We start from the raw sequence: 24,725 nt of genomic DNA on the forward strand, positions 1-24,725 counted from the left end.
AGGGAATTTCGGACCTCAGCGTCCAGGCTCTGGAGACCCCAGCTCGGGGACCCTGGAGAAACCGGGCTTAGCTGGAATTCCTGCACTTCCTCCGCCCCGCCAGAGAAAGGAGGGGTGGGGTGGGCAAACTGTCCTTTGACCCTGAGTTCGGGGGTCCTCAAATCTGCTCGCACCCCTACTTCGTCTAGTCCTGGACCGAAGGGGACTGGAGGGAGGTGCCCGGGCCGGTACGGTCAAACTGCAGCGGGATCGGCCGGGTAGAAGGAGAAGGGGAGACCCGCACGCCCCCAAGCCCTCATCTAGGTGCGGCAGGGCCGCTGGTGAGCTCTCCGCGGCTCCCCAGAAGCGCGGCGCGTCGGGCCGCGGCGCGGCTAGTTCCCGGTAAGTGCGGTCCCGAGAGCGCTGCGCGCGGAGAGGCGTGGAGAGGGGGCTGGGCGCCGAGGACGTCTGGGTCCCGCGCCCAATGGCTGGAGGGCGGCCGAACGCCGCCCGCGCGCCCCGCCCGCCCCCTGTCCCCTCCCCCCCTGCGCTCCCCTCCCCCTCCCCCGCCCGCCGCGCTCCCCGCCCCCGATCCGGCGCCAACTCCGCGGCGCCTCCTTAAAAAGCGCGCGGGAGTTGTAAGGGGGGGCCGGAGCGAGCCGGAGTGAGCTAGAGAGCCGGGTACACGGGGCGGGCGGGGGCCTGGGCTCCACCTTAAAAGCGGGCGCGTGGGGGTGGGAGGGAGCGAGGAAGGCGGGCAGCGGGGGAGGGCGAGCAGGAAGGGGGGCCGGAGTGTCCCGGGCGCAGGGCGCGCGTGCGGCGGCGGCGGCGGGGAGGGGCCGGCCGCGCCGCGCTCCCCTCCTCCCTCCTCGCATCCCCGGCCCCGCGCGCGCCCAGCAGAAGCGGGGCTGTTGTGTGCGTGCGTGCGAGTGAGTGAGTGTGTGCATATTTTTTTCCTCTTTTCTTTCTCTCTCACTATTTTTTTTTCTGTCTCTCTCGCGCGCTCTCCTCTCTCTCTCTCTCTCTCTCTCTCTTTTTTTTTTTTTTTTTTTGCGAAGAAACAGCAGCGCCGCCGCCGCTCCGCCGAGGCGCTGCGCCCCCCGGGGGGAGGCGGAGGAGGCGGGCAGCGGCGGAGGGAGGGGAGCGGGGAGGGGGCGCCGCGCTGGGAGGGAGGCAGCGCGCACCGTGCAGCCGGGCCGGGCGGGAGGCATGGCGGGGCCCCCGGCCCTACCCCCGCCGGAGACGGCGGCGGCCGCCACCACGGCGGCCGCCGCCTCGTCGTCCGCCGCTTCCCCGCACTACCAAGAGTGGATTCTGGACACCATCGACTCGCTGCGCTCGCGCAAGGCGCGGCCGGACCTGGAGCGCATCTGCCGGATGGTGCGGCGGCGGCACGGCCCGGAGCCCGAGCGCACGCGCGCGGAGCTCGAGAAACTGATCCAGCAGCGCGCCGTGCTCCGGGTCAGCTACAAGGGGAGCATCTCGTACCGCAACGCGGCGCGCGTCCAGCCGCCCCGCCGCGGAGCCACCCCGCCCGCCCCGCCGCGCGTCCCCCGCGGGGGCCCCGCCGCGCCGCCGCCCACGCCCGCCCCGCCGCCCGCGCCCGTCGCCGCCCCGACCCGGGCGCCCCGCGCGGCCGCCGCCACAGCGCCCCCTTCTCCCGGCCCCGCGCAGCCGGGTTCCCGGGCGCAGCGGGCCGCGCCCCTGGCCGCGCCGCCACCAGCGCCCGCCGCGCCCCCGGCCGCGGCGCCCCCAGCCGGCCCGCGCCGTGCACCGCCGCCCGCCGTCGCCGCCCGGGAGCCTCCGCCGCCGGCGCCGCCACAGCAGCAGCAGCCGCCACCGCCGCAGCCACAGCCGCCGCCGGAGGGGGGCGCGGCGCGGGCGGGCGGCCCGGCGCGGCCCGTGAGCCTGCGGGAAGTCGTGCGCTACCTCGGGGGCAGCGGCGGCCCCAGCGGCCGCCTTACTCGCGGCCGCGTGCAGGGGCTGCTGGAAGAGGAGGCGGCACGGAGCCGTCTGGAGCGCACCCGCTTGGGAGCGCTCGCACTGCCCCGCGGAGACAGGCCGGGACGGGCGCCGCCGGCCGCTAGCGCACGCGCGGCGCGGAGCAAGGTGAGCGCACCGGGCAGGTGCGGGCGAAGTTGGCGGGGACTAGAGCCCCGGGAGGGAGCGGGACGTCAGGTGGCCGGGGTTCGTCCACGGTCCCCGCGGACTCAGAGCGCGGTGATCTTGGTCAGTGACCTGATCTGCCGGAGCCTCAGTTTCCTCGGCTGTAAACCGAGAATTGCTGATAGTAGCGACCCCTGGGGGTTGTTGAGCGAGTTTAGTAAGACTTGGCTATTGAGGGCTTTATTAACCCAGAGCCTGGCACGGAAACGACAGCATAAAAGTTGCTCCGTGTTGTTGTCAAAGGTGGCGTCGGACACTGGATTCCATCCGGGACTAGAAGAACTCTAACTCTGCCTGCTTCTTTCTCTGGCCCCAGAGAGGTGGAGAAGAGCGGGTGTTTGAGAAAGAAGAGGAAGACGATGATGAAGACGAGGAAGAGGAGGAGGACAATATATCAGAGGGCTCAGAAGTGCCTGAGAGTGACCGCCCCGCAGGTGCTCAGCACCACCAGATTAATGGAGAGCGGGCCCCTCAGAGTGCGAAGGAAAGGGTCAAGGAGTGGTCGTCCTGTGGACCCTACCAGGGCCAGGATGAAGGGCGGGGACCAGCACCTGGCAGCTGCACACGCCAGGTGTTCTCGATGACAGCTATGAATAAAGAAGGGGGGTCAGGTAAGGACCCCCTCGGGGTCGGGCGGTGCAGAGCCGGGAGCTGTGACCTCTAGCCTGGAGACTGACTGCCACTTGCTTTTGCTTCCCAGCTTGTGTTACAGCTGCTCCAGATTCGCCATCTCCTGTGCCTTTGCCCCCAGGAAAACCAGCCCTACCTGGGGCTGATGGGACACCTTTTGGCTGTCCGTAAGTGGAGGCATTAGGAACATTGGGGTTAGCACCTGGGCGTGTTGGACAATCAGAGCTGTGTGGTTGTATGGTGGTCACTGTTGCTCTCTGTTCTGATGCAGTCCTGGACGCAAAGAGAAGCCAACCGACCCAGTGGAGTGGACAGTCATGGATGTGGTGGAGTACTTCACTGAGGCAGGCTTCCCGGAGCAGGCCACTGCTTTTCAGGAGCAGGTGAGTTCCCCGCCTGTGACTGCGCACCGCTCTGCCCAGGCCCTCACAGGTGTTCACTGACATGCCCTTTCTGTCCTGCCCAGGAAATTGATGGCAAGTCTTTGTTGCTCATGCAACGGACAGATGTGCTGACTGGCCTGTCCATCCGCCTGGGCCCAGCCCTGAAGATCTACGAGCACCACATCAAGGTGCTCCAGCAAGGCCATTTTGAGGAGGATGACCCTGATGGCTTCCTCGGCTGAGTGCCAGCCTTGCCCCTACCCCAGCCAGTCCAGATCGTATCACAGCGCCCTGACAGTCCAGGAACTGGACATAGGGACACCCTCGACCTTCCTAACAGACTCCAATGAGGGGGTACCCTCCTCCATTTCTCCCTTTTCTCACACCCCTACCTTAGTACATCTCCTCTCCACAGCCATGGAGTGTGGGGTAGGAGGACTTGGTTGGCCCATTCACAGGGGCCACCCTTTCTCCCCAAACCAGGACATTTTTGAAAAACAAAAAATCAGGGGAGCTTCCTGTGGCCCCCAAACCCTCTTCAGTTCAGCCAGATGTTATCTTATATAAGTGTTCTGTTCTGCCTGTCCTGGTGGTGGGTTCTGCTCCACCACCCGTTCCCTGCCCCCCACCCTGACCTCTAGCCTCTGGAAAACAGGTGAGGTAAGGGACCTTGGGTCCTCTGGCTCCTTCCCTTTCTGTCTGTCCATTGTTGCTCCACCTGGCTGTATGGCTTTTTAATATTGCACCGAAGGTTTTTTAAATAAAACTTTAAAAAAAAAAGAGTCCATTTTTCTGAATGGAGGCAGGAGGTGCAAAGAGCCTTGAGTTTAGTGTGGGGGCAAGAGGGAAGAACAGTGCCTGCTTTGCCCAGCCCCCCAGAAGGGCTGACTCCAGGGGGCCCTTGCCAAGCCTGCGGACAGTGTGCCATGGTTCCATTTCCCGGTGCTACGGAAAGGAAGTAGTGTTTGCAGCACATGTCGTCAGCATTTCAGAGACAGAAGCAGAATCAGGACAAGGCTAACCTTAGCTACATAGTGAGTTCAGGGCCAGCCTAGGTTACCTACAGTTCTGTCTTGCAAAAAAAAAAAAAAAAAAAAACGCTATGACCAGAATAGTTGCTTTGTCTTGTCATCTCATTCCAGAACCACCTGTCAAGCGTTTGTTGAGTGACTAACCGTTAACTGCACACTTGCTGGGCCTTTAGTTGTTTACTCTCTAGTTTCATGAAGCAGACATCATAAAACCTCACTTTATAGAACGGGACAAATGAGTTTGACACAGTCAAGAAGGTGAGGGTCATGCAGGACACTGTGACACCTGTTGCTGCTTTACCGCAAGCCTTGTAATTAATGTATTTTGCTTCCTAGCCGAAGTTAAGTGCCAATCAGTCTTTGCACTTGGATAGGAATCCAATCTACAAGTGTCAGAGGTGTGTTCTCCGTCCAGGGCAGGCATATTGGAATAAAAGAGACAATGGGATAAATCACTGTCTGAGGGTCTTTATTGTGGAAATGACTGCTAGTCACTAGTCTCTCGTAGGTTCACCGGCAGATCCCAGCTCCATCAGTGAAGAATCTGATCTTGGGGGTCAGCAGCTGGGGTGGAGCCTAGGCCTCTTGGTAACCCGCATTCCCCAATTCCTAACATGTTAGGAATCCCCTCCAGCCCGGTCAACGACCTGGGAGAGAAAAGGCGCCAAGCTACAAATATCTACTAGGCGGGTCTGGAGCTCCGCCCTTGGCATCGCCCTGCCCCGCGCGCCAGGTGCCGGCTGAGCTCTGTGCGCAGTGCAGGCCCAGGCTGCGCGGCCCTCCGCGTGCTCCAATTCAAAAGAGGCGAAAGCCTCGCGGCAGAGACGTCGAGGCTGGTTCGAGAGGGTGACGGTGCTCACTGCCCCGACCGGTAGACCCCAGGTGTGCTGCCTTCCTGGGACGCCGCGGAGGCTGGAGGAGCCTGCGCTGGATGCCCGATGGCTGCGGAGTCCTGGTTCGCCGGGTCGCTGGCCCTGAGCCCTGGAGAAGCACCGCCTTCGGACGATTTGGTACCCGGGCCGCCGCCCTATGGAGACTCCTCGTGGTCGCCCGCCCGCAGACCCGAGGCCTCAGCGGAGCAGGAGCCCCAGCAGGCACAGCAGCTGATGGAAACCCCAGCCTCCGCGACCTCCAGGGAGCCACTGGCAGCGGAGCTCGGACCTGCTCGCCTCCCACTGGACTCCATGTTCAGCCCCATCACTGACCAGCTCCGTTATCTGCTCAGGAAGGCGGATGACTTTCAAAGCTACTTGCTCTACAGGTGACCAAGTGCTGGGGCCAGGTTCCAGGACAGAAGGACAGGCTGTACAGCTCACACCAGAGCCCAGAGATAGTACTCACGGCTAGCTGTACTCTACTAGTGTGCCGAGGGCTGTGGAGAATTGAGAGGCAGGAGCAGGCAATGTGTGGGCTTTTGGGACACCAAGCGCCAGTCCTTTCACAATTTTGTTTTTGGTTTGTTGGTTGATTTGGCCGATTTTTTTTTAAGATAGTATCTCATCACGTTCGAAATGGCGACCCTCCTGCCTCAGTCTACTGAGTACTGCCTACCAAATTTGAAATGCTCAGATTTAAAAAGAAAAAAAAACCTTATAAGTCAGCTAAACAAAATCTATCTGCATTAACTCTGGCAGAGGCCATACTCCACTCCCAAGGAAAAATCCAATTTCTGGACCAGGGGAAAGGGATTGTCTGTCTGTCGGAGGCTAGCTTAATCCCCAGCTTTCTGAGCCCCATTCCGCAGTTGCGTGCACCCCCAGACACACCGGGAGGGAACCTAGGCCCTTGTGCTAGGCAAGCCCTGGGCCACAGCGGGGCACTCCCGGCCCAGGTGTCCGGCATTTTAACAAATGTCCTAAAGGACGGGTGCAGGTGGTTCTGAAAGGGGAGAAAGACTTGACACCGGGGGATCTTTCTTATGCGAGAGCTGAGACTAGAGCTCCACCTGTGGCAAGGCCCAGTCTTGAACAGAGACAACTTCCCAGTCCCTCTTTTTATGTTTGATTTTTGGTGCGGGAGATGGAACCAAGGGCTCTGCCCGGGCTAAGCACGCTGACGCTAAGCTGGCCCTGGGGATACAGGTGGTAAGCATGGGGCACCTGGGGATGGAGGGAGAGTGATGCCACGTGAAGGCCCCTTTCTCCCTTCAGCAGGGACCGAGTACAGAAGGAACAGCTAGCCAAGGCCATGCCCACCTTCCTAACAATGTGCGAACCTTACTTCCTGTACCTTGAGGCTGCTGCAAGGAGTGTCCCTCCCATCTTCGGAGCCCTGCAGGAGCTGGTCCGGAAGGGGGTGTGTACTTTACCAGGTCCCATTCTCCTTGGGCCCCTGCCTAGGGATGGGAGGGTGGCTTCTGGCCGACCCTCTGAGGTCAGGAAGTCTCCCACTTCCCATGCAGTTGCTGGAGATCTCCCAGCAGCTCACCCTGCGTTTGGAACAGTTAGTTCTCATGTATGCTTCCTTCGGATTCGTGGACCTGGAGGAAACCAACCCTTTGAGGTAAGGGGGCAGGGAATGAGTTGTGGGGTGGCAGATTCCAGGGCCCAGCTTGCTGTCCACTCTCTATCTCCTGTTAGCATCTCCTGCTTCTTCTGCGGGAGATTCTCCCTTAGCCCTTCCCACGATGTGTCCATCTTCCGGTACTGCACCCCAGCTGCGTACACTGCCAGTCACTTCCCGAGATACCTCTATAAGAAGATGCGCTGGAACCTGGAAACCACCACAGAGGCCAGTAGCCAAGGACCAGACTCCCATGTGGATTAGTGAGTTTCCTTGTCAGAATCAAAATCCTTCCCCTTCCTATGTTGAATGTCAGTTTGAGCCTCTCCAGCGCCACCAGAGTGAAAAGCGAGACAGGAAAATGAACACCTTTTGCAGTTGCTGGGATAACACCCAGGACCTTGCATCTGCTAGGACAGCAATGCACACCTTTAGTTTTTCTTAACTCCACCTTCACCTTCAGATTGAGCCGCCAGGGAGGAAAGTCCTCAGCACATCCCCCACATCCCCACCCGAGAACTTAAGCCAACTTCTGACGGATGAACTTGAACCCTCACCTCCAGAAAGAAAGCCTTCAGCAGAAAAACTGAGGGCACTGCTTTTCCTTCTGATTTCTCTCTCAGCTACTTCTTATGTTATCGAGATACATGGGAGGATGCAGGCCAGGGTCCAGCCAATTCGTGCCCCCAAATCCAGAAACTCTGGTCCATCGGCCGCTGGATGCCCCTAGGACCTGCAGAGGATGACCTTGATTCATGGTAGGATGGCCACGTGGGCTTTGAGGTCGGAGGGAGGGTGGGACAAAACCCCATCAATGACTGTACCTCATTTTACTGTGCCCTGAAAAGTGCTTTATGTAGACGACACAGCAGTTCGTAAAGGTGTAGACCAGTCCATTTTACAATGAAGAAAACGTTTTCAGAGTCGATAAGTCACTTTCCCAGGGAGACACAGCTAGGAAAGTGATTAACAGCCTCAAGTCCAGTGCTGCAGCTCAGCAAAGGACACACCTTACCTTAGGGTATCCCCCACCCCTAACCGAAAGCCCTCAAGTCCAGTCTTGTCTCCGGACCCCCAGGATTTTGTGCCCGCAGCCACCCGGGGACTACCAGCAGTTACTAACCATCGGCTTCGAGGAGCCTTCGCATGTGCTGGCCACCGACCTGCTGATACAGATCCTCATGGGCCAGGTAGGCCCCGCCCGGCCCCCCAGCGCTGCCGGGCCCTCGGCTTGGGCTGCCCCGGCATCCTGAGCCCCAGGAGAAGACGCCAGCCGGGGCTTGATAACCCCAAACTCCAGGCACGAACAGGGGCGGGCTGCACTGAGTACGTCCCGGCATGGGCCACCGAACACCAAGTGCGTACACACTTTTCTGTTAATAAAAGAGCGAGGTCAGAGGTTCTGTCTCCTGTGAACACTGCGTCCCTCCCCTGGGGGCGGGCAGGCCCCGCCCACCGAGGAGCCTTCTGGGAAGTGTAGTCCGAAGCCCTCGTCGAGAGCTGCACATGCGCAGATATGTACATGAGTCAAAGAGGGAAGTAGCGGCTCTCGTCAGCAACCGGAACCCAGAAAACAAGTTTCTGGTAGTAGGAAAATTCTAGGCCCGCTGGAGGAAGACTTAGACCTACGCCGGTTTGGTGGGTTTTTTTTTAACCCGGAAGTGATTTCTAGCCAGGATTTAAAAAAAAAAAACTACATTTCCCGATGTGCCCTAGGAAACTGCAGGCGATCAATTTGTAGAGTGGAGTCAGACTTTCTTCCAGCTTTTGGGATGTCCGAGTCGAGCTGATTGTTGTCTTGTCCCGCGAAGAGTGTCTGGAGTACAGGCTAGGAGAGTCCAAGGGAACTCATCAATCTTGGGCTGGCAAGGAGGCTCTAGCTGAGAGAAATGAACTATCCTGCTCTTCGGAAGCTCTGTCAGAAGCTGTGTCTTCTGAGCAGAACTGGCCCCTGCTTAGGAATGGGGTCCTTCCTCCTCCCCTGTGTCACCCTGAGAGGTCGATTTTTGGATCCTAAAATTTTCACATTCAGACTGAGAATGTGAGACCCAGAGCTACTGAGAGCCAGAACGATGCCTTGTGGTTTTTGTTGAAGTAATTTTTGCCGGGTGGTGGTGGCTCACGCCTTTAATTCCAGCATGAGAGAGGCAGAGGTGGATCTCTGTGAGTTTGATGCCAGTTTGGTCTACAAACTGAATTCCAGGACAGCCATGGCTGTTACATGGAGAAACCCTGTCTCAAAAAACAAGAGTAATTTTTATTAGCCGGGCATGGTAGCACACACCTTTAATCCATAGCACTCAGGGAAACCAAGGCAGGTGGGTCTCTGTGAGTTCTAGGCCAGCCTGGTCTACATAGTTCCAGGATGCTTGGGCTATGTAGAGTCAGAGTCTCTCTCTCTCTCTCTCTCTCTCTCTCTCTCTCTATATATATATATATATATATATATATATATATATATATATATATATATTCTGTATGAACTTTCCCTGCTTTCCCACAGAGGCCAGAAGAGGGGCATCAGATGTGCTAGGACTGGAATGAGAGTCGTCAGCTTCTGTGTGGGTGCAGGAAACTGAACAGAAGCCCTCTCAGAAAGCCCCCAGCGCTCTTATTAGCCGAGCCATCTTGCCAGAACCTTTCCTTTTGTATCCAGCTGGAGCCTTTTCTTCCAGCCTGGGCCTCCAGAGCATGCCACCATGCCTTAAGCTTCAGGAAGTCAGCTAACAGTACCTGGTCTGTGCGATTACAAATGCGTTTTAAACAGATGTGACAGATGAGCAGACTCCAGGTAACACACCAAGCCCTGGCTCTTCCAGAGAGGCCTCTGCTAACCATGACACCTTCAGACTGTTTCCCTCCACAGCTTGAGTCAGAATAACCCCAACACTGCTCTGATTCCTCCTAATATTGATCTGAGCAGCTCCTGTGTCTATTCACATCGCTCCTGTGAAAATCTTTGCCTCCCAGCACACACATGCGAGCTCACAATCATTTGTACCTCCAGCTCCTGGGGAGCCCTATGCCCTATTTTGGTTTCTGCAGGCACTTGGATGATACACAGGCTTACTGCAAGGGAAAACATTCATACACATAAGAAGCATAAATACTGATGTTAGGGTTTGGGGTGTGGTTGAACTTGCATGCACAAGGCTCTTGGTTTGATCTCCAGCACTACAGAAGTAAGAGTCTTGGCTGAGCACAGTGGCGCAGACCTGTGATCCCAGCACTCAGGAGAGGAGCTAGAGGATTGCTGTAAGCTGGAGGCCAGCCTGGTTAACAAAGTGAGACCTTGCTTAATAAGACGGAGCCAGGCGGTGGTGGTGCACGCCTTTAATCCTAGCACTTGGGAGGCAGAGGCGGGCAGATCTCTGTGAGTTCAAGGCCAGCCTGGTCTATGAGAGAAAAAAAAAAGACAGGGAGCTGTTTGTCAAGTACTTGTCATACAAGTTCAGTTTGAATCCTGAAATCTACCTATAGGTAGAAAGATAGAACTGATCCCCCAAAAGTTGTCCTCTGATGGCCACACATATGTAGCAGCATGCCCCCACATCACACACACACACACAATAATAAATATTAATATAAATAATAAATAAGCGGGGTATGGGGCACACACCTTTAATTTCAGTACTTGGGAGGCAGAGGCAGGCGGATCTCTGAGTTCTAAGCCAGCCAGGACTACAGAGTGTGGGAGGGAGCACAAGAGACATAGCTCAGCAGGTAGGAATGCTAGCTGCTCTTCCAGAAGACCAAGGTTCAATTCCCAACACTCGCATTGTGGTTGGCAACCATCTGTCACTCCAGATCTATAGCATCAGACACTCTCCCCAAGCACCAGACATACATGAACACACAGATGTACACACACATGCACACACACGTGGTCTACAGAGTTCCAGGGCAGCCAGGGCTACGCAGAGAAACTCTGACTTGAAAAACCAAAAATTAAAATAAGGTGGACAGCTTCTGAGGAACATCTGTAGTTGGCCTTTCGCCACACACAGATGTGTGCACGCAAATGAACTGTCCCACAGACACTCCACACCCACCAAAGGCGGCTTGTGCTTGTGATTCCATTTGCCACCCTGGCGGTTCTCTGCTTTCTCGTCATCAGTCGCAAACACAGTCAAGTCTACAGCAACATAGACTCTGGAGGGCCCTTCTCGGGCTGAGCTGCTCCTGGGTGAAACACCACAGGGACCTTTCCCCTGCTTTATTTGCTGGCATTCATTAGTCACTCGCTGTAAGCTGAAGGGCAAGCCTGGTTAACACAGTAAGATGCAAGGGCCACAACTAACAAATCAGACATTTAATCCATAATGCTAATATTTATTCGTGTGTCAGCGTGTATGTTGTAGTGGACATTCCATGGCATATGGGATGGGAAAAAAAGTCTGGAGTGTCAGTCCTTGTCTTTCACCTTGGGATTTTGTTTTGTTTTGTTTGTTTTTGTTTTGAGACAGGGTTTCCCTGTGTAGCTTTGTTTTTTTGTTTTTGTTTTTGATTTTTTGAGACAGGGTTTCTCTGTGGTTTTGGAGCCTGTCCTGGAACTAGCTCTGTAGACCAGGCTGGTCTCGAACTCACAGAGATCCACCTGCCTCTGCCTCCCAAGTGCTGGGATTAAAGGCGTGTGCCATCACCGCCCAACTGTTCTTCACCTTATTTTAAACAAGCTGCCATTTCCTACTAAGAGTCTGCAGAACTTTGCATGCATGATGGCTTTTTACTTGGTTTTTGGGGATCTGAGTTCAGATCACCAGACTCGTATGACAAACGTTTTACCCACTGAGACATCTCCTCAGCCCCTTAATTTATTATTCATATATATTTTGAGACAGAGTGTCATATAACCAGACTAGCCTCAAGCTGTCTACGTAGCTGAGGATGACCTTGAACTTCTGATCTGCCTGCCCCTACCTCTGCCATTCTGCGTACCACTGTTTTTACCAGGCAAGTACCAACTGAGCTGGATCTCTAGCCCTACACAACAGTTCTACAGTGTTCTGAGGTCCCACTTTCCCCAACCCTAGCCACTTCTAAAAAGCTGTTATATTGCCCTGGCGCTGTGAATTACACAGACGCCATTTCTTCAGACAGTTTAGAGATTTACCAGCAGTTAAGCAGGGTTCGCAGTGGACCAGCTCCTGTCCACTCCCACTTACATTTTCCCCCTCCTGCGACTGTCACTCTGTAGACCAGGCTGGCCTTGAACTCAGAGAGCTGCCTGCCTCCACCTCCTAAGTGCTGAGTTTAAAGGAAAATGTGCTTCCTTAGCAGTCCCACGTGAATAATTTTAAAAGATTTTTTTTAAAGAACTGGGTATGATGATGACACAGGCCTGCAATCCCAACATCCTGGAGCCGGTCGGTGGTGGTGCACGCCTTTAATCCCAGCACTAGGGAGGCAGCGGCAGGCGGATCTCTGTGAGTTCGAAACCAGCCTGGTCTACAGAGCTAGTTCCAGGACAGGCTCCAAAGCCACAGAGAAACCCTGTCTCAGAGAAAAAAAAAAAAGCCATCCTGATCCACATAGCCAACCAGGGCTACATAGTGAGTCCCTGTCTCAAAAGATTTTTAAAGGGGAAAGAGGTTCCTAAGTAGTAAAAATAAGTAGTTTTGTTTTGGCTCAAACCCAGGGCCTTGTACTTGCTGGGCAAATGCTGAAGATTTGTTTTTGATTAAAGGATTTAAAAAAAATTATGTATGTGGCCAGGTGCGGTGGTAAATACACCTCTAATTCCAGCACTCAGGAGGTAGAGGCAGAAGGATCTCTGTGAGTTCAAGGCCAGCCTGGTCTGCGTAGTTCTAGGACAGCCAGAATTACATAGAGGAGAGAGCCTGTCTTTAAAAAAGAATTGTGTGTGTGTGTGCATGAGTGTGTGTGCCTGTGTATCCCAGGGCGCCAGGTGTGCATGAGTGTGTGTGCCTGTGTATCCCAGGGCGCCAGGTGTGCATGAGTGTGTGTGCCTGTGTATCCCAGGGCGCCAGAGGAGTCCCAAAGGGGGGCTCAGGTTTTCTGGAGCTGGAGTTACCGGGAATTGTGTGCTACTCAAAATTTTGCTCTGGGAACTAAACCTGGGTCCTCCACACGAGCAACAAACAGATTTGGGTTTTGTTGTTGTTGTTGTTTCTTTGTGTGTGTGTGTGGTTTTCAAGACAGGATTTCTCGTTCGAGACCAGCCTGGTCTACAAGAGCTAGTTCCAGGACAGGCTCCAAAACCACAGAGAAACCCTGTCTCGAAAAACCAAAAAAAAAAAAAAAAAAAAAAGACAGGATTTCTCTATGTAGTCCTGGCTGTCCTGGAATTCACTATAGACCAGGCTAGCCTCAGAGCTCCACCTGTCTCTGCCTCCCAGGTGCTGGAATTAAAGGTGCGTGTCACCACCACCCGGTAAAAACTCAACTTCAGAGCCAACTCCCCAGTCCTGAATTTTCTCTTTTAGGAACAGTTCCAAGGCTAGAGATAAGCCTCTGTGGTTAAGAACACTTGCTGTTCTTGCAGAGGACCCAGGTTCAGTTCCCACCACCTGTCTCTAGAAGGTCATGACTGACTGTAATTCCAGTTCTGGGGATCCACCACCTTCTCTGGACTTCAAGGGCATCTGCACGTCTGTATTCACACACATACCCCAACATAAACACACACACACATAACGGAAAAGAAAATAACTCTTGTGGGTGGAGAGATGGCTCAGCAGTTATGAGTACTTTGAGAGGACCAGGGTTCATTTCCCAGCACTCAGATGCTGCCTCACAACCATTAATAATTCTAATTCCAAGGAAGCTGATGTCCTCTTCTCGCTTCTGCAGGCACCCCACACACACACACACACACTAGCAAAAACTCTTATACACACAGCATAAATCCAAAAAATAGATCTGTTAAGAACTTTCTTTTTTTTAATATTTATTTACTTATTATGTATACAATATTCTGTCTGTGTGTATGTCTGCAGGCCAGAAGAGGGCACCAGACCTCATTCCAGGTGGTTGTGAGCCACCATGTGGTTGCCGGGAATTGAACTCAGGACCTTTGGAAGAGCAGGCAATGCTCTTAACCACTGAGCCATCCCCCCCCCCCCCGTTAAGAATTTTCAAGGTAATCCTTGACCACAGAGAATTTGAGGCCAATATGGGCCATATGAGGGTGGGCAGAATACCCACTAGGCGCTTGGCCCCTCATCACCACCATTGGGACTTTTATTTATTTAAAAAATTATCTTGCCTGGCGGTGGTGGCCCACACCTTTACCCAGCCCTCGAGAGGCAGAGGCAGGTGGATCTCTGAGTTCGAGGCCAGTCTGGTCTACAAGAGCTAGTTCCAGGCCAGGCTCCAAAGCTACAAAGAAACCCTGTCTCAAAAAAACACCAAAAAAAAAAAATTTATCTTTACAGCTGGGCGGTAGCGGCACACCTTTAATCCAAGCACTCGGGAGGCAGAGGCAAATGGATCTCTAAGATCGAGGCCAACCTGATCTACAGAGTGAGTTCAGGACAGCAAGGGCTATGTAAAGAAACTCTGTCTCAAATATATATATATATAATTTTAATTTATGTGTATATGAGTACGTTTTGTGCGAATGTATTCCATGTACGTTCGGGTGCTCCCGAAGGCGGGAAGAGGGGGACAGATCACCTGGAGCTGAAGTCAGAAGCAGTTATGAGCCTCCCATGTGACTGCTGGGAACTGAACTCAGGTCATTTACAAGAGTAGCAAGCACTCTTTACCCTGAACCGTCTCTCTAGCCCACCACTGGCATTTTTCACTATTGCTTATTTCCCTAGAGCAAATACAATTTCATAGCACCTCTTTCTAGCAGCTCCCTGAGCATCCACAGGATGCCTTTGGCGCGGATAAAAGCTGAGATCTGGAGACCCCAGAATTGAGTGTATGAGCCGGTGCCCAACATTTTGCACTCGTACCACCAGGGGGCAGTAGGGCCCCGACCTCCAGTCCCGGGTCAGCAGACAGCCGGGAGACCAGAGCGCTTTTCGAATTCCAACATTCCAGCGCGGTTCTCTTGGTGGCTTTCCTGAGCTTCCTTCACCCAACCAGCTCTCGCTCCACCCAGACTAAGGAGGTTCCAGTAGAAAAACAGCTTGCAATAAAGCCTAGGAAAGGAGGGGGAGGACACTTTATTTTGTGCTTTAGCGGGTGGTTGTTAGTTTTCCAGTGAAGACTAAACAATTTTAATGGAGAAAGGTGGTTAATTCCATAGTCAGCATCAAGGATGTGCAGGATTTCAAGTTGCCATTGAAGAGAGCTGGTCCCTTCCTCTCCAGGCCTTGGGCTGATCCGGAGGGTAGCAGCCTCTACCCTGACTCTTTAATGGGGGACGTCGCTTCTGGCCGTGTGTCCCAGCCTTCGCAGACCTCAGGGTCTGCGCTCCTACTAGGGTAGAGGGGAGAGAAAGACCACCACCATTAGGGACAAGAGCTACACCCAGGCATGGGGGAGTGTGAGGCAGTTTGGGCTCCAGGCCCCAGCCCCTCTTCACTTTCAGGGTTAAGTCTGGGACTTCGAGTTGGGGCTAGCGTGGCGCTTCAGGGAACTGGGATGCACTTTTGCCTTCCCAGTGCCCAGGCGCTGCAGGGAGGCGTAGGAGAGCGACAAGCTTTGGAAAGTGAGGCTCCTACCTTCTCCAGGCCGTTCTCCGAAGCCGGTCTCCGCGGGGGCCAGATCACCGCCAACTTTCCGTCTCCCCTGCTCGCTGTGGGGGAAGGGACGCTCAGCCGCGGCTGCTCCTCCTCTTGCTAGTTGGAGGATGGCCGCACCCCTTAAACACATACAGGTGTGCACTCCTCCCTCCCTGGGGAGGCCTCCACCCAATTCTGAGGACCCAAGAACAGGAGGGAGGCAAACCTAGCATAGACAGGAGCCTGAAATCTACAGGGGACCCGAAAATGCCAGAAGCAAGCCAAGGTTCCAAGACAGTGTATGGTGGATCTGGGGATCCTCACTCCGGGTATGGGAGTGGTGAATAGAAGGCGAACCCCAAGAAGAATAGTTAAGAGTCCCGGGAGTCTGCAAGCCTACAGATAGATGAAGAGTCACTGGAGGTGGAGACAGCGGGAGCTCTGGACCCGGGGTGACTGGCTTACGGGTGAGGCTCGGCGCTGGCTCCTGGACCTCAGCGGCCCCGTAGATACTGCGCCGCTGCAACTGCAGCTCCCGCTCGCGCTCGCGCACCTGGCGCACCTCCTGCTCCAGTAGCGACGGGGAAACCAGCGGCGGCGGCTGCCCCACCAGCGGGCAGCCGTCCTGCACGGCGGGGTGCAGCCGGCCTCCCGCCTCCGGCCGCCGCTGCAAACCCCCGCCGTCCTCCGCTGCAGCCTCAAAGAAGCGCTTGAGTTCGTCCAGCGGCTGTGGCCGCTGCCGGGCGCTGGGCAGCAGAGTCGCCGGGCTCGCCAGCGCCGCCTGCCTGTGAGCCTCGCGTTCGATGTCCCGTTGCATCTTCGCGCCCGCCCGAGCGCGCTCCAGGGCGCGCGGCAGTGGGGGGCCGGGGCCGGGCCGGCTGAGCACCGGTCGCACGCGCAACTCGATGAGTTCCTCGCCCGCACGGCCGGGACTCAGACCCCGGCTCCGGCGCAGGCTCTGCTCGCGCTCGCAGCTACGGCGGATTTCGCGCTGGATGGGCGTCTCCATCAGTAGTTCCGCAGGCGCCGGGTGAGATGCCGGCTTCGGTGGAAAACACACCGGGAGGCCTCCGAGCAGAAAGAGGGGCACTGCCCCAGTACCTCCGTTATCCGAATGCTAGGCGGCCCAGCTACGGAACGTCCGTCCGGGCTTTCTGTGTCCTGCTCAACTGGTACTTGCGGAACTTGGCTCTCTGGCTCCGAGGTCTCCAAGTCCTCCGCTCCAGAGGTTTCCAGGACCTCACCGTTAGCCCTCGGTGCCCTGACTCTGAGGCTCCCGGAGCACGTAACCTTAAGATTCAGGTGACCCCAGGACTCGGCTCTCGAGCGCCGGGGTCTGGAAGTTCAGAGTTAGGCGCACTTTGAAAATTTCTGTTCTCTGGGTCGGGATTGAGATGCCCAGATAGGTAGGACGCGGTGACCTGCGCAGTACCTGTGGTTGCAGCCGCCGCCCGAGGTTCTAAGGCGTCGCCAGCCCTCTTCTTTGACCCGCCTCTGGCCTCCAGGAACGTCCCCTGGGGGCAGGACTGGGCACCGCCCCCGGCACCTGCCAGCTGGGTTCGAGCGGCCCTGGGCCCGCCCCCAAGGCGGAGGCTCCTCCGCTGGACGCCGGATTCCCGCCACCGGAGTCCAGGGGTTGACTGAAGACAGCTTCTTAGGAAAGGGCTTCCCTGAACTCCCTACTCCGGAGGTAAAGCCTTCTTGTTCTGGGACCACGCTGGTACTTTGGGGGGGGAGGGGGGTCTCATTTGCCATCACTGCCTGGCGACCAGACCTCTAGTCGAGCGCCTCGCTGATCTCCGAGCCACCTTACAGGGTATTCCCTGGGTCGTCCTTCCCTGACCTCACCAGGCTAGCTCAGTAGGTGCCCCTCGCGGCCAGCGACGCCCCCGTGGCCTCCCGAGATCCTCGCGGCTCTACACAGCTCGGGTCCCGCCCCAGGGCCGCCGGGGGCCGCCGCACTACGAGCTCCTGCCGCCCTGGGTTGCTCAGCTCTGCCAGATTCGCAGCGGGGCTCCTGCCGCTCAACCGCCAGGAACAGCTTCCCTCCCCTCCCTTCCAGAAAAGCCCGCAAGGCGTTTGCGGCCTAGTATTCTGCTAGAACGAGCTTGCCATGATTGAGAGCAGAGACAATATAGCGCTTCCTGGCCTCCGCCAAGCAACTGCGGCTGGAAAGCGGTCAGCTTGGGGCGGGTTGCTGAGATGGCCCAACCTGGGGCAGGAGCCACCGGGTTAGCGGGGGAGATCTGTGTCTGGGACGATCTGTTGTTGTTCAAGGGCAGGATTGATGCTCCAGTCTGCGGGTCAACCATTCCCAGGGATATTTTCCACTCCATCTGGTGGGATGCCGACTTTCACCAAAATCGGACCACCCCAGCGTCATTTTATAGTAATCTGGAAAAAAGACAATTACCTAAAGAAAATAGAAAGAGGGGCTGGAGAGATGGCTCAGTGGTTGACAACACTGGCTGCTCTTCCAGAGGACCCAGGTTCAATTCTCAGTACTCACAGGGCAGCTCATACCTGTCTAAAGTTCCAGGGCTTCTGACGCCCGCACACAGACATACATGCAGGCAAAACACCAATGAACATAAAATAAAAATAAATTTCAAAAGAAAATAAAGGAGCCAGGGTGGTGGCTCACTCCTTTAACCCCTGTACTCGCTCAGGAGGTAGAGGCAAGCTGATCTCCATGAGTTGGAGACCAGCCTGTTTTACCTAAACAGTTCCAGGTCACCCAGGGCTACATTGCGAGGTCTTGTTCCAATAAACAAACAAACAGGAAATAGAGGGCTGCAAACCCCCAACCACTTGATCGCTCCTCCTCTCTCTTACATCTGGCCTCAAATGCTGCCTTCTCTTTGACTGGAGTCAGTTAAAAGGACCAGCATGGTTCACACTGATCTGACTCCTCCCAGGCACAACACCAATACACATAAAAATAAAAATAAACAATTTTTAAATAATAACAATAAGATCTGAAATAATGACTTGGTTTGTAAAGTGCTGGTGGCCCATGTATAGGACCGGGGAAAGGCAGGAGGATGGGATCCCTGGTGCCAATTGGAACCTAGTCTAATCTAGTGGGTGAGAGCAAGGCTCAGTGAAGGACCCTGCCCTTGTGTGGAGGCATACACACTTATCACACATGTACACAAAAGAGATTGAGGACATGACTCACAGATAGAGTGCTTGTCTGTAGGTGGAAGGCCACTCGGACCCGAAATAATCACACAGAAACTATATTAATTGCAATACTGTTTGGACAATAGCTTAGGCGTATTTCTAGCTAGCTCTTACACCTTAAATGAACCCATTTCTACTAATATGTGTACTGTCACGTGGTTGTGACCTACCGACAAGCTTCCATCCAGTGTCCAGCATCTGTGTCCTGCTGCGGCTACATGGCTTCTTCTTGACTCTGCCTACTCTCTCCTCCACTCTCTGCTTGGAATTCCCTCCTTGCCCTATTCTGCTAAACCACTGGCCGAAACAGTTTTGTTCATTAACCAATAAAAGCAGCACATATACAGAAAGATTTCCCACACCATTTCCCCTTTTCTGTTTAAATAAAAAGGAAGGTTTTAAGCCGGGCGATGGTGGCACACGCCTTTAATCCCAGCACTCGGGAGGCAGAGGCAGGCGGATCTCTGTGAGTTCGAGGCCAGCCTGGTCTAGAAGAGCTAGTTCCAGGACAGGAACCAAAAAGCTACGGAGAAACCCTGTCTCGAAAATCCAAAAAAAAGCCTTTAATCCCAGCACTCGGGAGGCAGAGGCAGGTGGATCTCTGTGAGTTCGAGACCAGCCTGGTCTACAAGAGCTAGTTCCAGGACAGGCTCCAAAACCACAGAGAAACCCTGTCTCGAAAAACAAAAAAAATAATAAAAAATAAAAAGGAAGGTTTTAACTTTAACATAGTAAAATTACATATAACAAAACAGGTATCAAGTAAGAATTACAGTTACAATATTTATATCTACTTTATCATTTATCATAACTAAGGAAAACTATAATTTTAACTGTATTCTTTAACTCCATCAAAGACTTCAAAAGGATATAATATTACCTGAGTAAACAGGAAGTGCATTGTAAGCAACTTCCAAAACTCTAGAATTGACAGAGACATCTCGCTGCCTGGACAGTCACCCAAAGTTCTTCAGTAACATTGAGGCATCCATCTTCAGCCTATAGGCCCATAGTATCTGGCAGACTTTTCCATGAAGCAGGAAATTTCAAAGACAGTTCCGCCCATATTGGCAATTTGTCAGTCACTTTCTTCTGTGTCTTGCAGAATGTCTGGCAGACTCTTTAATGAAGCAGGAACCCCGAAGGATTGTCTCAACTTTAGGCAAGTTTAGCACTCATTTTTCTGTGGGTCCTGCATGTCCAGTTCATACAGCATAACATCAAGCAATCCAGGCAAGAGCAGTTTCTTGCCCAAATGGCTAGCAAACTCCATAGAAGAGCCTCTTCAATGCCTATCTTTCTCTTGAAGTAGATTGGTGCTCCCAGGAGCAGATGTGCCTCATTGTCATGAAAAGTTCTAAGTTCTTTTTTTTTTTTAGATTTATTTATTTATTAAGCATACAATGTACTGCTGGCAAGGAAGACACCAGGTACCATGACAGATGGTTGTGAGCCACCATGTGGTTGCTGGGAATTGAACTCGGGACCTCTGGAAGAGCAGCCAGTACTCCTACCCTCTGAGCCATCTCTCCAGCCCCCAAGTTCTAAGTTCTTAAAACATTTTAAATGCCATATTCTGTTAATCTTTTTTTTAATATTTATTTATTATGTATACAATATTCTGTCTGTATGCCTGAAGGCCAGATGAGGGCGCCAGACGTCTTTACAGATGGTTGTGAGCCACCATGTGGTTGCTGGGAATTGAACTCAGGACCTTTGGAAGAGCAGGCAATGCTCTTAACCACTGAGCCATCTCTCCAGCCCCCTCTGTTAATCTTTGAAAGGTTTGAAGAATAACTATCTGACTGAAATATATCTCTATATATCTGGAAAACCTAACATGACTACAAGTTTGACTATTATAAATGACTATCTATTAATCTGTATTACTTAATTATATATTACATTTTTAAAAAATTTATTATAAATTTATTTATTTATTTATTTATTATGTATACAATGTTCCTCTTGAATGACCATCTCCATGTCAGAGAAGGGCACCGGATCTCATTACAGATGTTTGTGAGCCACCATGTGGTTGCTGGGAATTGAACTCATGATCTCTGGGAGAGTAGCCAGTGCCCTTAACCTCTGAGCCATCTCTCCAGCCCCATATACTAAATTACAGTTTTTAAATGAGCTGCACAAACACAATACCTTAATCAAGAGTAGAAATATACATATAACAAAATTGACCTTAAATTTTTATCAATAAACTGAGATCCATACCAATGCAAATCTCTACAGCATATTCCCTTTTAAACATAAGTAAACATTTATAAACAATATTTGGAAATTTGGGTGTAGTTCTCTCCAAACTTCTTCCTGCTTTTTGATGGGTGATGTATTTTATTTTGGGGGGTTCACGGAGACCTTTTAGGGGATCTTGGTCCATCATCCATCCAAATATAATAGTCTGGAAAGAATCTACAGGTTCTCATCCTCGGTGAAAACAAACACAGAACCTCTTTTCCAAAGCAACATATCCTTAGACTCAAATTCTGAAGTCAAGATACCTTTAAAATATATATGTTGGTTTAGCAGCCCATACAATGAAATATCTCTCTGTACTTAGCTCATTCACAGTCAAAAAATTTAAAGAAAACACAATAATATACATAATCCAGACTGTGTATATTCCATCTTTGTGTATCTTATTTTTTACTCTTACTTGTTTTACAAGTTTAATATTTATTTTATTATCTTTACTCTTTTTAACCTATGATTGTCTGTACTCTTTTATATTATAATCGTCTATATTCTTTTTTTCTCTTTCTCAAGCCTACATACATTTATCTAACACTGTGACCCATTTATAGGTCTTTTTATCTGAGTTAGTGTTTATTGTGTATCTGAAATCCTTTTCTGACAAGATGCATTTTAAAATGGTAAGCAGTGTGGTCGTGGCAGCCCTGGATGCTGACTCTGCCTCTCTTATCCTTTTAATATGGTGGAGGTACCTTACCGCCAGCTCTGGAACAGCTGGGTGGGAACCATGCCCACCACCTCAACTCTGGTAAACAGTTGTCCCATGCTGCCACCGACTAACTTGCAGCATGCTGCCCACAAAACCCATTGAAGTGCTCAGCCTCCTGAAAGAGCCAGAGCTGTTTGTGCATCTAGCATGAATCAGGAAGCCTCTGTTTCTTAAAGAAGCCAAGCGGTTTTGTTGCTGCTGATGCTGAATCAGGAAGACCTCTCTTAAAGGAGCCATGGTGCCCCTACTTGCCACTGCTAGCAAACAGAGCTCATTTGGGGGAAAAAATGGGACTACCAAGAAACTGTGCTTGGTTCCATTTTTGTGGATCTAGAAGCTCTTTTTTTTTTTTAAGGTCTTATGTGGATCCATGCCCCAGGTGGTGGGCGCCAATCTGAAGGTGGAAGGTTGCTCGTTCCCAGCAGCCCAGACCTGATATAAACACACAGAAACTATATTAATTGCAATACTGTTTGGACAATAGCTTAAGCATATTTCTAGCTAGCTCTTACATCTTAAATTAACCCATTTATACTAATCTATGTATTGTGGTAGGCCATCTGATTATGACCTACCGGCAAGGTTCCACCCAATGTCCAGCATCTGTGTCCTGCTGCAGCTACATGACTTCTTAATTCTGCCTCCCCTCTCCTCCTCTATCTTCTTGGAATTCCCACCTTGCCCTATTCTGTTAAGCCTCTGGCTGAAACAGCTTTATACATTAACTATTAAAAGCAACACACTTGTCAGCATACACAAAGCCCCGGGTTCCATCCCCAGCACTGCCATGGTGGTACATGCCTGTAATCCAGCACTTGGGATAATACATGCAGGAAACTCAGAAGCTGAAGCTTATCCTTGGCTACACATCAAGCTTGAGGCCAGCCTGGGACACTGTTTTAACAAATACTTTAGTCTCTATACGGCATGTTGTACTCTGTCCCTTCCCCTCTACCAGGGCCCCTTGGTGACCAAGCAAATAAGCCTTCCCCATCAAAGGGCACCTGTGACTCTTACTTGGCAGAGCCAGTCACTTTCCTCCTTCTCTGCCCTTTTCCACTTGGCTTCATCTGACTTGGCCACCATTTCCTTCTCAGACTCTGGTTCTTTCTACTGATGACTTCCATCAAGGTCACCAGGTGGAAGAGAAGGCAAACAGGATATGTCACCTGTCATGCGCCCTCAAGCCTACTGGCTGCCTCCAGCTACACACCAAACTCTTTGTGGGAGAAGGGCAGTGACTACATGTTGCTAACCTGGGGCACTATACTAAACAAAGCTTTGGAGTGTGTAAATTCTCTTTCCACTCAACTCCTTAGTCACTCTTTAAAAAAAAAAAAAGATTCATTTATTATTATGTGTACAGTGTTCTGCCTGCATGTATGCCTGCTGGCCAGAAGAGGGTACCAGATCTCATTATAGGTGGTTGTGAGACACCATATAGTTGCTGGGAATTGAACTTAAGACCTCTGGAAGAGCAGCCAGTGTTCTTAACCTCTGAGTCATCTCTCCAGCTCTTCTTTTTTTTTTTCCACGAGTAACTAGGACCACAGGCACATGTGGACACACCAGGTAGACTGTGTATTTTTTTTTTTTTTGGTTATTAAAACGTTTATTGAAAATTCTTTTTTTTTTATTAAGCTCTACATGTTTCTCTGCTCCCCTGTCTGTTTCTCCCCTACCCCCTCAATGCTCCCCCAAGGTCCACATGCTCCCAATTTACTCAGAAGATCTTGTCTTTTTCTACTTTCTACTTCCCATGTAGATTAGATCTATGTAAGTCTCTCTTAGTGTCCACATTGTTGTCTAAGTTCTCCGGGATTGTGATTTGTAGGCTGGCTTTCTTTGCTTTATATTTAAAAACCACCTATGAGTGAGTACATGTGATAATTGTCTTTCTGTGTCTGGGTTACCTCACTCAAAATAATGTTTTCTAGCTCCACCCATTTTCCTGCAAAATTCAAGATGTTATTTTTTCTGCTGTGTAGTACTCCACTGTGTAAATGTACCACATTTTCCTTATCCATTCTTCAATGAGGGGCATTTAGGTTGTTTCCAGGTTCTGGCTATGACAAACAAAGCTGCTATGATCATAGTTGAGCACATGTCTTTGTGACACAATTGAGCATCCTTTGGATATATACCCAAAAGTGGTATTATTGGGTCTTGAGGAAGGTTGTTTCCTAATTTTCTGAGAAATCGCCACACTGACATCCAAAGTGGTTGTACCAGCTTGCATTCCCACCAGCAATGCAGAAGTGTTTCCTTTTCTCCACAACCTCTCCAGCATAAGTTGTCATCAGTGTTTTTGATCTTGGCCATTCTTAGAGGTATAAAATGGAATCTCAGAGTTGTTTTGATTTGCATTTCTCTGATGACTAAGGATGTTGAACATTTCCATAAGTGTCTTTCAGCCATTTTAGATTCCTCTGTTGAGAGTTCTCTGTTTAGGTCTGTACTCCACTTTTTTTTTTTATTGGATTATGTGATTATTTTGAAGTCCAATTTCTTGAGTTCTTTGTGTGTTTTGGAGATCAGACCTCTGTCTGATGTGGGGTTAGTGAAGATATTTTCCCATTCTGTAGGCTGTCATTTTGTCTTGTTGACCATGTCCTTTGCTTTACAGAAGTTTTTCAGTTTCAGGAGGTCCCATTTATTAATTGTTTCTCTCAGTGTCTGTGCTGCTGGGGTTCTATTTAGGAAGTTCCCTGTGCCAATGCATTCAAATGTACTTCCCACTTTCTCTTCTATAAGTTTCAGTGTGGCTGGCTTTGATCCATTTGGACTTGAGTTTTGTGCATGGTGATAGATATGGGTCTATTTTCATTTTTCTACATATTGATATCCAGTTATGTCAGCACCATTTGTTAAATATACTTTCTTTTTTCCATTTGATATTTTTTGCTTCTTTATCAAATATCAGGTATTTGAAGATGTGTGGGTTAATATCCGGGTTTTTAATTTGGTTCTATTGGTCCTCCTGTCTGTTCTTATGCCAATACCAGGCTGTTTTCAGTACTGTAGCTCTGTAGTAGAGTCTGAAGTCAGGGATTGTGATGCCTCCAGAAGTTCTTTTATTGTACAGGATTGTTTTGGCTATCCTGGGTTTTTTGCTTCTCCATATGAAGTTGAGTATTGTTCTTTTGAGGTCTTTGAAGAATTTTGCTGGGATTTTGGTGGGCATTCAGCCATTCTTTTGCTTAGTTTTAGTTTTAGAGATCTTTATGTGTAT

At 51.7% G+C, this 24,725-nt stretch overlaps 3 protein-coding genes and 1 long non-coding RNA gene across 7 annotated transcripts; 2 read left to right on the forward strand and 2 right to left on the reverse strand.

The window, feature by feature from the left end:
• Window positions 1–723: 723 nt before the first annotated feature.
• Window positions 724–4,648, forward strand: Samd1 (sterile alpha motif domain containing 1). Its single transcript, XM_075976642.1, has 5 exons — window positions 724–2,088; window positions 2,462–2,756; window positions 2,846–2,942; window positions 3,047–3,158; window positions 3,242–4,648. The coding sequence occupies exons 1-5, from the start codon at window positions 1,189–1,191 to the stop codon at window positions 3,398–3,400; spliced, it is 1,563 nt and encodes a 520-aa protein (XP_075832757.1). The 5' UTR covers window positions 724–1,188; the 3' UTR covers window positions 3,401–4,648.
• LOC142852152 (uncharacterized) lies at window positions 4,642–7,952 on the reverse strand. Of its 3 annotated transcripts, none has more exons than XR_012910932.1 (3): window positions 7,815–7,952; window positions 7,516–7,645; window positions 4,642–7,417 (listed from the first exon to the last, which is right to left on the reverse strand). It is a non-coding gene; the product is annotated as an uncharacterized LOC142852152 (long non-coding RNA). The 3 variants fall into 3 exon arrangements; XR_012910931.1 differs by having other exon boundaries at window positions 4,642–7,424; XR_012910930.1 differs by having other exon boundaries at window positions 4,642–7,645.
• On the forward strand, window positions 5,128–7,944 carry C6H19orf67 (chromosome 6 C19orf67 homolog). The gene is made up of 6 exons (XM_075976644.1): window positions 5,128–5,450; window positions 6,340–6,484; window positions 6,591–6,691; window positions 6,769–6,954; window positions 7,315–7,449; window positions 7,770–7,944. Exons 1-6 carry the CDS (start codon window positions 5,128–5,130, stop codon window positions 7,942–7,944), a joined length of 1,065 nt encoding a protein of 354 aa, XP_075832759.1.
• A 6,888-nt stretch (window positions 7,953–14,840) lies between the features above and the next one.
• On the reverse strand, window positions 14,841–16,816 carry Misp3 (MISP family member 3). Of its 2 annotated transcripts, none has more exons than XM_075977893.1 (3): window positions 15,796–16,816; window positions 15,331–15,404; window positions 14,841–15,082 (listed from the first exon to the last, which is right to left on the reverse strand). In XM_075977893.1, the coding sequence occupies exons 1-3, from the start codon at window positions 16,337–16,339 to the stop codon at window positions 15,068–15,070; spliced, it is 633 nt and encodes a 210-aa protein (XP_075834008.1). In that variant the 5' UTR covers window positions 16,340–16,816; the 3' UTR covers window positions 14,841–15,067. The 2 variants fall into 2 exon arrangements, with proteins under 2 accessions (XP_075834008.1, XP_075834009.1); XM_075977894.1 differs by having other exon boundaries at window positions 14,841–15,085.
• Between the last annotated feature and the right edge of the window lie 7,909 nt (window positions 16,817–24,725).

Source organism: Microtus pennsylvanicus, chromosome 6 (assembly GCF_037038515.1).
Source record: "Microtus pennsylvanicus isolate mMicPen1 chromosome 6, mMicPen1.hap1, whole genome shotgun sequence".
In the NCBI taxonomy this organism is placed as follows: domain Eukaryota; kingdom Metazoa; phylum Chordata; class Mammalia; order Rodentia; family Cricetidae; genus Microtus; species Microtus pennsylvanicus.